The sequence below is a fragment of the Desmodus rotundus genome, chromosome 2, assembly GCF_022682495.2.
Source record: "Desmodus rotundus isolate HL8 chromosome 2, HLdesRot8A.1, whole genome shotgun sequence".
Taxonomy (NCBI): Eukaryota; Metazoa; Chordata; class Mammalia; order Chiroptera; family Phyllostomidae; genus Desmodus; species Desmodus rotundus.
In genome coordinates, this window is record NC_071388.1 from 124,142,610 (window position 1) to 124,158,899 (window position 16,290).

At 38.3% G+C, this 16,290-nt stretch overlaps 1 protein-coding gene across 4 annotated transcripts in view; it reads right to left on the reverse strand.

The window, feature by feature from the left end:
- The window catches only part of NCKAP5 (NCK associated protein 5), a 902,113-nt gene that overhangs the window by 58,945 nt on the left and 826,878 nt on the right, over positions 1–16,290 (reverse strand). For all 4 annotated transcript variants that reach the window (XM_053918599.1, XM_053918602.1, XM_053918601.2 and 1 more), the window contains one exon: positions 140–454. In XM_053918599.1, coding sequence (XP_053774574.1) covers positions 140–454 — 315 coding nt within the window. The remainder of the gene's footprint in view (positions 1–139; positions 455–16,290) is intronic.

Here is a 16,290-nt window from a genome sequence, read left to right on the forward strand (position 1 = left end):
CATCCACATTTCCATTAGGCAGAGGTCACTCACTGGCTTCCTGGTGGAAACATTTTCTGCTGCCTGTTTTTTGTTTTGTCAGCAAGTGCATTATTTTGGTAGGAAAGCAATCTAATTTGGAAAGTAATAGGCATTTTACCTGCAGAGGCTGGTTTGGGGAGGTGACTCTGAAGAGGTCGTACAGCCCTGGCAGTCACCAGGGGGTCGGATGTAGAATGAACCATGGCATTGTCTGCAGAACCCTGGCTGTCACTGGAGGAAGGCACTTCTCTTTCAAGGGTCTGGGCTCTGATGGAAGGTGCTGCACAAAGGGCTGACTGGAGACACAGGATGGGCTCTGTGTCCTCTGGGGAGTCTGACTGGCATATGTACCGTCCCATTGAGCGAGTTCCTGAGTCTGGGAGTGGGAAGGTTCCAATCCCACTGTCCAGGGTCCTCATCTGGCGGTTTGATTCTAGACAGAGTAACATAGTGAGGATTAGAGATGGCTCACATAAAAGGATAAAAGGATCTTGGGCATGTGGATTGCTCTGGAAGAAAGGGGGCTCCTAGAAGAAAGAAGTACTATTAGTGGTGTAGTAAATTTCCAGTGAGTGGCATGAAACAGACATATGATTGAACATGAAAATATTTGCTTCATATAATAGAAGGTGAGAGGGTCAACTGTTACTGGCAGCAAGAGACATGTGTACATATATCCTAATGGTTCTCTAGAGTTATAATAGAAAAAGAACAGTCATTAGAGACTAAAAATTACTTTTGATCACCCTTATTTCAATTGGGAATCATATGACTTCAACCAATTAAGTAAAATTTATTAACTGAAATAAGAGTAATGAGCATAATAACAAATTGAAGTGGTGTCCTAACAAAGGTAATTGTTCATCCCCCTTATATGATTTATCATCCATCCTACTGTTAATTAAGTCTATGGACTCTCAATTTAACTGTGAGGACAAGTAGCTCATATGCTATAAGGGCCATCCCCAAAGTTACTTTACCCATGGTAGTATCACTTATCATATGGACTTCAATGAACCCGACTGCCATTTGAAGTCTTTTTTTGTTTTTGTGGTATAAAATATAGGGAACCATTTTATTTTCATGGCAACTAGTTTCTCTCAACACTTTTTATTACATAATTTATCTTTTTTCTATTGATTTACTTGTAACCTTCACTACAAACTAAATTCTTGTAAGTAAGAATACTTTTATTTTAAGAAGACTACAGAGGCACTTCCTGTCTTTCACTAATACTTTATGCAATGACAAAACTCATCAGTATCTTTCAGATTTCTTGTGGTTCACAGGGATCTCACTATTTCCTAAAACAAATTAAGCTGATTTCATCATATGTGTGTGACATTTTCTGCTAATTATATCTCATCTTCACAAATACATTATCTGAAAAAAATTATTATATATTTAATTTCTGAAGTAGTGGTATGGTTTATTTGAGCCAATGAGACATCTTCTAACATCTGATTTACACCCTACAAAACTCCTGTTTATATAATAATCTTAGAATGAAACATTCTTAGTAAAATTTATGTCAGTATCTTATAAGTTTAGGACTGGGTAAGAGGCACAACTCAGCACTGTGTTAGGCTTGGTGGGAACATAACAGAATATAATGTAATCTTTGTATCGAGAGGCTCAACAGCTAACATTTCTGTGGTGCTTTATGGAACTCTGGCTGGAAGTGTGGTCTCTACCAGTAACTAATTGTGGGAACCCCTGCATGAGATCCTTCACCTCTCAAGGTCTAGGTTGCTTACAGAGTTGCTATGAGGATAAAAATATGTTGACCACCATGTCTCTAGAAGTTAGAATGATACCTAGCATTGCTGAAAGAATAAAATAATGAATGGTGTCACATATAAAATCCCTAATATACTTAGGTAGTAGTAGATATCTGGTAAGTAGAAAGATTATCCTTAAGTACCCTTCTTATACAACTGCATTTAATACTCAGCAGTTAGTACCTGAACTCCAGAATTTGCTCATCCTCCCTCCCTGAAACCTCTTTGCTCTGAGTAGTAGAATTCTGTGAATGTCCTAATACTAAAGTAAAAGTAAAGGGTGTAGGCACAGAGTTGGCATTTATAGGTTCTGGTAGGTTTGGTCTTTGGTTTTGGAAGCACTCAGAAGATGAGTCCCTGTCAAAAGAGAGTCTTCAGTCTCCAAAAGGGACATTTAGTAGGAAGATACAGATAGCCTTTCTCCAGTAGGGTGCCATTTAGCTATTTCATATGCTGTCACACCTGAGACTGGTCATGGACTGTGGAGGTCTGAATCATGTGGCTATAGTCTAAAGTCTTTTCCAGGATCACAAGGGCTAAGTTTTAGATCCATTCATTTCAGGGCCTCCACCTGGTCAGCTTTACTCCAACCAGCTTTACAGATGATTCATTACCTCCTGTATTCATTTTCTCCACAATTAAGGAGACTTAATTGTTACAGAATGGCCTTTTGAGAAATGATCAGCTATTTGCATGGGGAAGTGTTGTCAGAAGAGTTTGAAAAGAAAGACCTTGCTAGTCAGAATTGAGTGTCCTTTCTTTATTTTAGCCCAGATATACAACACTCAGATTTAATATGTTCATGTGTTGTACTTGGGCAATTCTGAATGTCTGAACTATTTTAGTTTCACACAGAAATGGATATTCATCAGAACTGAATCAGCCTTTGAGAATGGGAATCAAAGATTCATGGGATTAACAGCTGAGATGTGTTAGTCCCTGTATGCCAGGCTGTCTCCCATAATAATTTCCTTCCAGCATCTTTGGGATTGCCTAACCCCGAGCCAAAGAGTGTTCAGCATGGAGGGATGCTGGGGACTCCTTTTCTTTTGTGAAGACAGATCATCACGTTCAGCTGCTTATTATAGCTACCAGGAGTTCACTGCTTTCTTTGTATCTCTCTTTATCTTCACAACCCTAAAGGTAAGAGCTAGTACCACCATTCACAAATGAGGAATCACAGCTCCAAAAGGTTAAGTAACTTGCCCAAGGCCATGTGCTATAAGTAAAGCTCTCAGATTTGACCATATGCTTCACCATGAAGTGGCACTGATTCCCCTAAAAGCACATGTAAATCCAGAAGTGGACTCCACTGAGTTAATATCTACTGAGGCAACCTTGTGAGCAGAAGGCTCAGAGAATGGCCCCCTGCTCCTAGGCAAGGTGTCCAGCTTCTCCTCTGAAATTGGTGCAGGCTGCTGGATTCTAGCTGGTTCCCAAGCTCCCCATCCTGAGGTTGGCATCTACTGCTGACATTCCTGGCATCTAGGTACCTGCTGTGGAACGCAGGCTGCCTAAGTGTCCTGATCTATACGGTTCCTTAGAACCATGATCACCTAGCAACGCTCTCCTCTGCCCTCTCAGATCTCATCTGCAGAGTTCCATGCCAGGGTCTTCCTGGAATTTACCTCACCTCCACAGGGAATGTTTTCCTGAGTTTCTCTATGAACTCTTTTCCCACCAAGTGTTTTATGGTTCAGAGAGCACTTCATCCAACCACCTCAAATAGATACTCAAAAGGCAAAGTAAGATTCTTGGCTGCCTTTCCAGTGATTTTCTGAGGAAAGACCCTGAACACCAAAACCCACCAATGGTGACCGGGCTTACCACACAAGGTAGGAAAAATGAACAGTTCAGTCTAAGTCTGGTGTCCTTCTGAGGACACCAATATTTTCTGGTATCTGTCCCTTTAAATTATTTTTTCTTTCCCTTCATACTCTTGTCATACCAGAATCTATAAAATAGGACTTTTGATATTCCTGACTTCTCTGATTCTCTGAGAATTGTGTGCACTGACATTAAATTCGGAAACCACCTGCTATTAAAGCCATTTTTATTTCTAAAATTTACAGATGCCAAATGTAGTGAATTTGAAGGACTCATCTGTAAGTACCTATGAAATGAGGTGTGGACAGTCAGGGACTCAGGTACTATATGCCAAGTTTCAGCCTCAAGCAAATTTCTCCAGAGTGCATAAACCTTTGGAAATGGAGCTTGTATTGAAAATGCTGACACCTCCTTTATGTAGTTTCTTTAAGGCACTGTAAGTTTCTCACAGTTCATATAAATATTGTAACCTGAAAAAGGGCTAGATATTGTACTTCTGAAGCCAGTTTTTTCCTCTGAGAATTATAAGATCTCACCAAATAATTAATTGGCTGTGATAGGAACAAAGTTCAAAGGGGAAGGCCAGCCTTGCATCACAAATGAGTTGAGTCAGTCCTGATCTTGACAAGTTTTTCACATTTTTGGCTGTGAGAACAGCTGCCAACAGGACCTTGCTAATGACTTCAAGGGTTGGGTTGTTGGATGGACCATAGGTTTTATTGCTCCAAAGTCACGAAATACGTTTGTGAGCCTAGTCAGCCCTCCTACCTATTTCTCATTGTCCTGTTTGCTTTCTTTCTATCTCTCAAGGTTGGTTGTCTCACTTATCACCAACAAGCCCCTGATATTTCATGAGATGACTTACAGCAGAGCTCCCTAGTCCTTTTTTAAAAATCTTCACATGAGGATATGTTTATTGATTTGAGAAAGAGAGAGGGAGAGAGATGTGAGAAACATCAGTTGGTTGCCAACCTTAGCCACCATGACTGGGGATGAAACCCACAACCCAGGTATGTGCCCTGACCAGGAATTGAAACTGCAACCTTCTTGGTGTACTGGATGATGCCACAATTCAATCAGCTGAGCCACCTAGCCAGGGCTCTAGTCCTTTTAAAATTATAGCATACACAGAAAGTATACGGCTCGCTGAGGAAAACACCAGCTGCCCCAAGGCCACTGGCCACCTGAGAGCTGAAGCCTCAACACCTCAGCACACCTGGGTCCATTCAGGGCATGTGAGCAACAGAATGGTAGGGACTCTCTTACTTACAGGGTGGTCTCAGGATCTTGTTTACTCACACCTTGAATACATTACCAAGGAGCTGGATACATTTTTATCCTCTTTGCAGCTGATATGGTAATTTCTAGGCCCTCCTTTTTGCAGGGAAGGTTTTTGAGAGTGCCTGGGTAAAATGCTGTCTGGCACCAGAGCTTTGAAGGAAGTTATTGTGCCTAAGAGGGAGATATTCAGCCTGAGTATGAGCAGCCATGAAGGGTGAGGTTCCCCATGGGTAGTGGCAGAGAAGAAATTTTGGAGAAACATTTCCACTGCAATTTTTTAAAGTATTAACTTAGGCTGCATGATACAAAATGCCCACTCAGCTCACCAATGAGCATTCCCCTCTTGTGCTCTTTGTGCCACGTGCCTCAGCAGGTGGCTTTAGTTCCCTCATCTGAAAATTAGATCAAATAAACTTCATCATAGGTCATCATAAAAGCATCATGGGGGTGCTTTGAGGACTAGACACAAAGCACATAATAAACATAGCATGATGCTTCCACCAGGCACATAACTGTTATTCAGAAAATGGCAATAATTCTCAAAATCAGTGTTATTAGACTGTAAGCATCCTAGGTGCAGAATGAATTTTATTTATCTCCTTTGTATTCCCATATCAGCCAATTCCTGATTCTATATCGCCCTTATTCCACAGTAAGTAATTATATGCTGACAAAGCCAATAATAATTAGAGGCTGATAGAGTATCTGATATCTTCTCTATCACCAGTGCTCAGCACAGTGCCGGACACACAACACAGTCTGTGCTCATTGAATATAATGAAAGAATAGATGGATAAAGAACACCTCTAATCTTTAGAAAGTTCTTCCTGAAATTAAATTGAATATGAACCTTTCCTTTTGAAATCCCTATCTGCTGCTTTTTGTTCTGACTTCAGCAACCAAAGAAAACAGCTGACTTCCTTCTACTGTGTAGCTCTTTTTCATGTATAGCCAGACTTCATTAATTCAGAGAGTCAGAAGGATAAGATCATTTAGAATTATTGAATATTTAAAAGACTGATTTCTTAATACAGTTAAGCTCTTACAGCAAGGGTCAGTGACCAAGATGAAAGATAGACCATGGAATACTGCCTTAGTATCCTCCTCAGTACCTGCTCCCCAAAAGCATCACTGGGTCAGAAGGTCCCAGGTCTAGCAAAAGCCAGTGTGGTATCATTACCCTGGCCCTTATCCTCAGGGATTCTATATGCCATGCTGAGTGCTGGCATCTCTTTTAACAATAGCACCCATAGTAATATAAGAACTAAGTTCTCACGGAGTCAAGTTCATAGGAGACATTTGTAATGAGGAGATGAGATTACTCACTTAGTAACTTTCTACATTTATTTACATAAAATAATTCATTCTCTTAACTGTGTTGTCTGTGCTTCTTTCAAGCTTGTTTTACACTCATCCATTACACAGGAACACTACTTTTAAAAAGAGCAGCAAAGGGAAAGCCCATTTCTAACACTTCCAGTTAATGTATGTCCAGATTAGGGGGCTCTGAATTAGCAATCATTTTGAATGTTTGGAAAATGCCACCAACTAATTTTTTTCTCAAACTTCTCTTCTACAGATTAAAGTAGCTCAACTTTTTCTTGCAGATCTGAGCTCACAAGTCTTTAATCGCTTGAATATATAAATCAAAATTCCTGTTGTTATTAATGTATCTGACCAAAGATATTATATATAGGATAGGCTTAAGAAAACCTAACTTGAGTTCTAAATTTCTCTGAATATTCAGAAAAATAAAGTTAAAAGATAATAGGCTTCAGAGTTGGAAAGACTAGGTTTGAAGACCTTCTTGGCTACCTGCTAGGTTTGTGACAATGAGGGATTTTTAAAAACTATTCTAATCTCATATAATCATAGCTCATTTGTAAGAAACTTGGCACCGTGCTCATTACAAAAGGTGCTCAGTACATTTCCATAAGTGGCTATCAGGGAGAGGTGAGGGACACTGTGAGCTCAGAATACACACACTGTCATGGAATCTAAGGTGAACCAAACTCTTTCTGTTGTTAGTGTCCCACCACAGTGCCTGAGCACATTTTACTGAACAATTACCCTGGCTATTTCCTAATCAGTTACTTTTTGGCAACCATTTCCTTGGGGGTTAGTTGATCACAATTAATGGCCAATTATGAATATGAAGCAAAGTAGTTGGAGTAGGTTTCAAGTTGCCTCATGGATAGAAAGGAGGGAATCCATTTTCTTAAGAAATCCATTTGGGAGTTGGCACTGAGAAAGGCTTTTTTTTTTAAACCTAAATAAATAACATTTACTGATGCTCCTTTGTTCGCAGACTTACTGTATTTTCACAAAACAGCCTAAATTAGTTAAGTCATTATTTTCAGTTAGCAAAGATATAGTATATCTGTCTTAAAAGGTTATACTTGCTTCTGGATAATGATCTATCTACCCTCTCTTACAGATTCAAACAAAAAAGAAAAACTCCTTCCAATAATCAGGTTTTTTATTTTCAATACTCATAAATCCTAGGCAAACAAAACAAATGAAAAACCCAAACTCTTGACTTCCAGTCAAGATGGAAGCATAGGTAAACATACCTTGCCTCCTTGCACAACTACAGCAAAATACTACAAAACAAATGTCACCTAGAACTATCAGAAAATCAAGCGGTATGGAAGCCTGACAACCAAGGATTTGAAGAAGCCACATTCATCCAGATGGGTAGGTGGGGCAGAGACACAAAGAGGTGTGGAGAGGTGGAGAGGCATAGAGAGGCATGGGGATGGGGAGTGGCACAAAGAGGCACGTAGACACAGAATGGGCAGTCCTACATCCACATGTGGTGGATAAAAATCAGGAGGGACACCTTGGGAGTGAGGGATCCCAGCCCCTGACCAGACCGCACAGCCCAGGGTGGCAGTGCTAGGAAGATAAGTCCCCATAACTTCTGGCTGTAAAAACCAGTAAGGTTTGGGGTACTAGAAGAAACTGCAGTATTCTCAGGAGACTCCTCATAAAGGCCCAGCAATGGACATGGGACTTACGAAAACTCACCTCCTCTAGGATTCAGCACCAGGGCAAAAGCTGGAAGGGCACCAGTTGTGTACAGGGAGAAATTGCAGTGACTGGAAACAGGGCGAGTACTGGGAGACAGCTTCCTCCCTAACAAAACTCTAGAGTCCAGGCAGTGGCATTGTCCCCTCTCTGAGCCCTCCCTCACACAGAGCCACAGAGTAGTTACACAGGTTACTCCTGCCCTGGCAATTACCTAAGGCTCTGCGCCATACAAATTACAGGTGTATTTTTCTATAATAGGCCACACTACTAAGACAGGAAGTCAAAACAGCTCTACCTAATACACAGAAACAAACACAGGAGGTGGCCAAAAAGAGGAGATAAAGAAATACAGCCCAAATGAAAGAATAGAATGAAATTCCAGAAAAACAACTGGAGATAAGAAAGGTATCAGAAGCAGAATTCAAAACACTTGTTATAACAATGCTCAAGGAACTCATTGGATACTTCAACAGCATAAAAAAGACCCAGGCAGAAATTAAGGCTACATTAAGTGAAATAAAGAAAAATCTACAGGAAGCTAACAGTGGAGCAGATGAAACTGAGAATCAAATCAATGATTTGGAACATAAGGAAACATATTCAAACAGAACAACAAAAAGAAAAAAGAATTAAAAAGAAAAACAAGGATAGGCTAAGGAGCCTCTGGGTGATCTTCAAATGTACCAACCTCCAAATGATATGGGTGCCAAAAGAAGAATAAGAAACTGAAAACTTATTTGAAAAAAATGAAAAAAAATCCATAATTTGGTGAATGAAATAGACATACAAGTCCAGGAAGCACAGAGAATCCCAATCAAAATGCACCCAAAGAGGACCACAACAAGACACATCATAATTAAAATGCCAAAGGTTAAAGATAAAGAGAGAATCTTAAAAGCAGCAAGAGAAAAGCAGATAGTTACCTACAAACGAGTTCCTATAAGTGCCCATCAGCAAATGAGTGGATCCAAAAACTATGGTACATTTACACAATGGAATTCTATGCATCAGAGAGAAAGAAGGAGCTTATACCCTTTGCAACAGCATGGATGGAACTGGAGAGCATTATGCTAAGTGAAATAAGCCAGACGGTAAGGGACAAATACCATATGATCTCACCTTTAACTGGAATATAATCAACAGAAGAAAAAAAGCAAACAAAATATAACCAGAGATATTGTAGTTAAGAACAATCTAACAATAGCCAGATGGGAGTGGGGAGGGGACAGTGAGGAGAGGGGATTACAGGAACTACTATAAAGGACATGCGGACAAAATGAAGGGGGAGGGTGGAGGTGGGGGAGAGAGGTGGGTTCAGCTGGGGTGGGGTGGAGGGATGGGGAGAAAGGGCATACAACTGTAATTGAATAACAATAAAAATTAAAAAGAAAAGACTGTCAGCTGGTTTCTCAAAAGAAATTTGCAGGCTAGAAGAGACTGGCAAGAAGTATTCAAAGTAATGAAAAGCAAAAACCTACAACCTAGATTACTCTATCCAGCAAAGTTATCATTCAGAATTGAAGGGCAGATAAGTGCTTTCAGACAAGATAAAACTAAAAGAGTTCACCATCACCAAGCCATTATTATATTAAAGGTAAGAGGGAATTACATAAGAAAAAGAAGATCAAAACTATGAACATTAAAATGGCAATAAATTCACAACTATCAACAATTGAATCTAAAAAACAAACTAAGCAAATAAGCAGAACAGGAATAGAATCACAGATATGGAGATCACTTGGAGGGTTATCAGCTAGGAGGGAGAAGGGGGAGAATGGGGGAAAAGATGCATGGATTAAGAAGTACAAATTGGTACATACAAAATACACAGGGGGACATTAAGAACAGTATAGGAAATGAAGTAGTCAAAAAACTTATATGCATGACCCATGGACATGAACTGAGGGGAGGACTGCTAGAGTGAATGGGGGCACTAGGTAGAGGGGTCAAAGGGACAAAGGGGGCAAAGTCTAGACGACTGTAATATCATAATCAATAAAATATATTAAAAAATAAACCCAAAACTCTTTTTACTTTTGGTTTACATTTGATCATATCTAGAAAAATTTCAATCAAATATTCAGTGAGGTCCCAACATAATTCACCTGCTAGAAGGAGCAACTTAATCAATGTTTCATCTTCAGACTATATTACTAACTAGCATGCTTTCCCATAATGCAAGTAGTCATGTAAATAGGTCTTTGTATGATTCTCTCCAGTTTCCTAAACATCTTTAAGTTTTGTGTTGTATTGGCAACAGAAACAAACTACAGATGGGAGAACAGATCTCTTTATTTGCACATCCTTCTCTTCATCTGCATGGCTGAAATATGCTTAAAAAGCTAAGCCTGTTGCCAAAGCCACATCCATTAAATGTAGCTTATTCATTCTAAGTTTACCCCATGGTTTGGTCAATACAGTAAAAAATAACTGCACTGGCTATTTATTCACAACCATTGGGTAGCTTTTGGCTGTGGCATTCAGATGAACTTCTGGAAGGGTAAATTCAATCTGATTGCTTTGGAATGCATGAGAACCCCTCAGCCTCTAAGTTCAAACTGGATTTAAGCTTCTGAGGTTTGAAAAGTGTATAGGAGAATGTAACTTTGTTTCCAATCCTTTGTGGTCTCTTTGATATAAAGGAAAACTGGGACATTTGGGGTCTGGTACACTGATCTATAGAGAATACATATATGAAAAATGTAGGAAAAATGACAGAAAATTAAAGAATCAGACCATAAAGATGAAGGGCAAGTTATTTAAATGGACATAAAATTCATGCCATCTCAGGCTGTGTTGGTATCCCGTGAACCAATACTCTGTGTCTGATAGTAACATCACAAACAATATTGTGGTGGGGTGTTGCTCCAGGTAATAAACTGGAAAAGATTAGAAATGTTTTCTAAATGCTCATGAAGACCATGAATTCATAGAAGTCCCCCTCAAACTTATTTACAAATTCAGCTGATGTAACCCCAAGAAAAAAGCCCTTAGGTTTACTATAAGATGTGCTCTTCTCCATCACTGATGCTGAAACAACCTCTCCTAAGTTTCTAGAAATGGCTCATGATCTAGCATTCTGAAATTTGTTATGCAACCTTCCACACTCTTCTTCATTAGACAAATTTTAGTAATCATCTCTAATCTCTTATCCCTCCAGAATGAAAAAAATCTTGAGATTTCCAACAACTCCTTCATGTCTTACTATGTGGCTTGTCTTGTTAAACAATGGCCAGACTTGTATGCAGTATTTATTGTGATACACAAGAGCAGGCTAATGTGACCACTATGGTTTAACGACCAGGCCAGTAGTTGTTTGACTTGGTCAGCTGGTCTCGGAACAGACTTGGATCTCAAATTCCTGCATCCTGTTTTAGGAGTCATCACTTCTGGGTCAAAGTCCTTGACAATGAGAGCACAACTTCCCACAAAGCTGATGATTACTTCTTGACCAATTTCCCTTTATAGAAGATACTGCATATCTATTCCCAAACAGATATTCTTATATCTGTTCAATGATCTACTCTTTCTCATGAATTCACTCCATTTCTATCTGTCCTGCAAAAATGAAGTAAAAAGTTGAATGATTATCTGGTGAATCTGATAGGCACAGATGGCTATTATGGGTAATTGTGTCTCTCTAAATCTCTTTTACTCTATATCAGGTTTGCTGAATTATATGAACAACTGTCTCTACTCTCAGTTTCACATGCCTGGATAGCAACTGCTTTCATAAGGCAAGTGAGGGAAGAGGGGGAGAAAACAAACTGGGGATAAGGTGCTGCAGGAAAATATTCAGAACAACATTATTTGGTAAGAGGCATATAAAAACAGAAATATGAAGAGATTCAGACCTATCAATTTAGCAACAGATACAAATTTATTAAAGGTGTATACAACAATTAAGCATTCTCTATATTATGAGCCTAACTTTTTTATATTAAAAATTTATCTTTTGGCAACCATTTCTTTGGGGGTTAAAATTATATATTATTCTAGTGGCTTATATTACAATACATATATAGTATAAAAACTATGATTATAGACATTTAAGTCTCTAGAATGATAACAATTTAAATCATAAGATGTTTTTCCCCATTTGTCTCTGTATTTAATCAGTATTAGTGATTTTTCAAATTATATGCAGGAAGGAATCTTAAGTCTTCATATTGATAATTTTTTCTTTTTTTCAGTATTCACTTTACCATGCCATACTTGCTTGGTTCAGGATTTTAATTATTATAAGTAATCTAGTTTAAGTGAATATCCAAGCATCATTTGTTTTTCTTTTATGTAACTGTAGTTGAAATGTGGGGGAAGAGAAAGCTGAAGTTGATGGGAACCTATCTTTCAATTTTAGCTGCCACTCGCCACTCACCAATATTCCATGATTGTCTCTACAGGAAGATAATAAAGAAGTAATGAAACCCAGTAGACCAGAGGATATGGATGTGGGTAAAAACGTAGAGAGATTTTTGCTGCTATCCATTAAGGATTAATTGTAATAAAAATACACATACACCGTTAAACACTGTTTTCAGATATTGGACAAAAGGCAGTATAGAACTTGATCTCTGAATCAAGGAAAACAAATGAGGTGAGCTCTGCCATCTCTCCAGCCAACTGTGTAGTGGAGGCTTCCAGACTGAAGCTCAGGGAGAAGGAACATGGACAAAGCCTGGAGGTTCTACTGAAATGAAGAGATAAATATAGACAGGTGTGTATGTATATGTGTGCGTGGTGGGGAGTGTGAGGGGGTGTTAAGCTAGCTAGAATTTTCAGGGCACTATTATTCCAAACAAAGGATAATAGCAGAGGCTTCCCTATATGCTTTAGTTATACAAATATCTGCATGTACATCAGGCGAAATTCATGAGGTCAGAGAGGCAATCACTATGAAGCAGAGAGGAAAACAAACCTGTCAATCTTATAAAAATTAATTTCAACTAATTAACTTTTCAATAATTTTAAAAACAAAAATATAAATACTTTTAAAATAAGCAAGAGCTAAGCTAATTCATTTTCAGAGGATTTCTAGTGTTAGAGATACTAAGGTAAGTTTCACAGGCACATGAAAAATGAATATCAGAGTCTGAATGTATACAAAAAAATGAAGAAAATGGAAAATGGTAAATATGTGGGGGCATATATAAAAATATTTTAATGATTTTTTAATCTCTTTAAAAGATAATTGACTAAAGGAAACATAGTAACATTGCAAGGTTTCTAAGATATGCAGAAATAAAATATATAATAGCATAAATGGGGGAGGGGTTATACAAAAGTATTATATATTATTTAAGATAGACTTGCTAAAGGTATAATTAAATTATATTTAAAAATTAGATTAATCACTAAGGGATATAGCTAACAATTTGCAAGTGGAGATAGAGTGGAATAATAAAATACTCCATTCAAAAGAAGCCAGGAAAAGAAGCAAAAGTATAAATAAAAGATGGAACAAGTAGAAAATAAATGGTAAGATGGTAGATTTACATCTAACCATTTAGATAATTACATTAAGTGTAAATGGCCTAAATATGCCAATTAGTAGGCTAAGACTGTCAGATTTGATAAAAGAAAGCAAACCCAATTATATGCTGTCTATAAGTCAGCATATTGAGTCAGCATATTGAGTCTCCTTCAGCCCTGACTGGTGTGGCTGAGTGGATTGAGTGCTGACCTGTGAACCAAAGAGTGGCTGGTTCAATTCCCTGTCAGGGCACATGCCTTGGTTGCAGGCCAGGTCCTCAGTAGGGGGCATGCAAGAGGCAATCACACACTGATGTTTCTCTCCCTCCTTCCCATCTGTCCAAAAATAAAATAAATACAAATCTGAAAAAATCTACTTTAAATATGTTTTTCATATAAAGAATAATGTACCTCACCTATTTCCTCACAAAAAATTATTCCAGTATACAAAAATTAATGCACAGACCAAATATAAGAGCTAAAATCATTAAAGTTTTAGAAGAAAACAGAAAAATACCTCAATAACCTTGGGTTAGCAGTAATTTTTTTTAAGATTTTATGTATTTATTTTTAGAGAGAGGGGACAGGAGGGAGAGAGAGAAAGGAATATCAATCGGTTACTTCTCATATGTGCCCTAGCCAGGGACCAGGCATGCCTGCAAACCAGGCATGTGCCCTGACCAGGAATCAAACTAGTGACCTTTTGGTTTGCAGGAGGATACCCAACCCACTGAGCCACAACAGCCAGGTCTGCAATTTCTTAAATAGAGCTCAAAAGAAAAATATGATAAAAGAAAAATATGATAAATTATACTTAATTAAAATAAAAAACTTTCTCTTCAGACACTGTTAAGAAAATTAAAAAGCAAGTAACAAGCTGGAATAAAAATAACAAAATGTATATATAATAAGGGATTTGGGTCCAGAATAGAAATAATGCAATAATAATACAAGAAAATCAATACAAAAATTGAGCAAAAAATTTGAATGCATTTATCACCAAAGAAGACATATTGATGGCAAATAAACACAGGAAAAGGTACTCAACATCATCAATTACTAGGGGTATGCAAATTCAAGCCACAATGAGATATTGCTACACTCCATAAAAATGGCTAAAGTTAAAAAGAGCAATACTGAATCTTGGTGAAGATGTGGATTAAGTGAAGCTCTCATACATTGTTTATAGGAGTACAGAATGATAAAACTGTTTTTGGAAGACAACTTGGCAGTTTCTTGTGAAGTTAAATACATGCTCATCATTTGACCCAGTAATAACTCTCTTGCCCAAGCACATATACAAATGTTTATAGCAGCTTTATGCATAATAGACCAAACTGGAAATAACCAAAATGTCCATTCAGCTAGTAAATAGATAAACAAGTCATGGTATCTCCATAAAAATAAATACTAATGAGCAATTAAAAAACCCCAAAACACAACTACAGATACACAAGGTACTCAACATCATAACAACATGGATGCTTCTCAGAAGCATTATGCTAATTAAAAGTGGCCAGACCCCAACTACTATAGACTATATAATTGACTCAACTCACTACATGAAATTCTGGAAAAGCCAAAACTATAGTGATAGAAAGCAGATCAGTACTGGGAGAGAATTCAATGGGAAGAGACATGAGAGAACACTTTGGGCTGTGGAAAATGTTCTCTAACTTGACTGTGGTCATGGTTACACAACTGTATACATTAATCAAAACTCATGGAACCGTACACTTAGAATGGATAAATTTTATTGTATGTAATCCTTACCTCAATATACCTGATTCTAAATATTATATACCCAGCTTGGCAATAACACTTTACTGGAATCCAAAATGCAATTCTGGTTGAACACGACTGAACAGAGGAATGGGGCCTGCACCAGGTAAAACTGTGAATAATGCTGAGAGGCATCTGAAAATGACAGTGGCAAAGAGGGGTCTTCAGGAGTCACCAGGGAGGAAAACTAGGTCTATACTTCAATCCCAGATTTTGTATTCCTTCATTCTGTCAACAGTCTTGGAAAGTAGCTGCTATTGTCTTCACTTGTCAGAGGAGGAATGTAAAGCTCTGAGAAGCAAAGACTGTGACTTGACAGATTGCAAGTCCAACTCCAAAGCTCAGGCTCTCTCTATTCATCAACTTGTCTCCCTGTAGGACTGTGGATCCACACTATCAGAGAGCCAGCCAGGGACTCTGTAGTCCAGTACTTCTCTCGCTTAGGGGAGGATGTATAGAAACTTCTGGATTCCCTAGCTGTATGCCTCAGATTCTTCTCTGAAGAGAGGGTCCTTAATGAGCTCAGAGCCACGAAATCATGACTGTACAAGCAACCTAGACAACCTATATACTAAAGCATTTCACCTTCATCATACCTCATATTTCTGCAGAATAGCAACATTTGATGATTGCTAACTATTGGGCAAGTGCTTTACTTGCATAGCTCATTATATATTGAATGGACACATTTTACTTATGCAGAAACTGAGGTTTAAGGAAATTAATAAAGTTGCCCATGGTCACCTAGCCACAAGTCGGTGAGACAGAATGTGGATCAAGGCCTATAGAAACTGCAAACTTGACAGCCTTATGATTTCAGGATTGTCTTCTGCATTCAGTTTACTGAGCATTCTGAATCAGTGTGGATGCTTTTGGTGGAAAATAACACATTGAATGGTAAGGAATTGTACTAACTCACTGTAGAATTAAAGAAAGCTTAAGGTTGACTTAATTTAGAGTCTCTGCCTTTGTTTTCCCTGCAGTTCTCTTGGCTGTGCCTATCCTGTGTCTCAGCTTTATCTTCATGCTGGTAAGCATTAGCTGTGGTAGCTCCATACACACTCAACTGCACACTCCTAAATCTAGAGGAAAA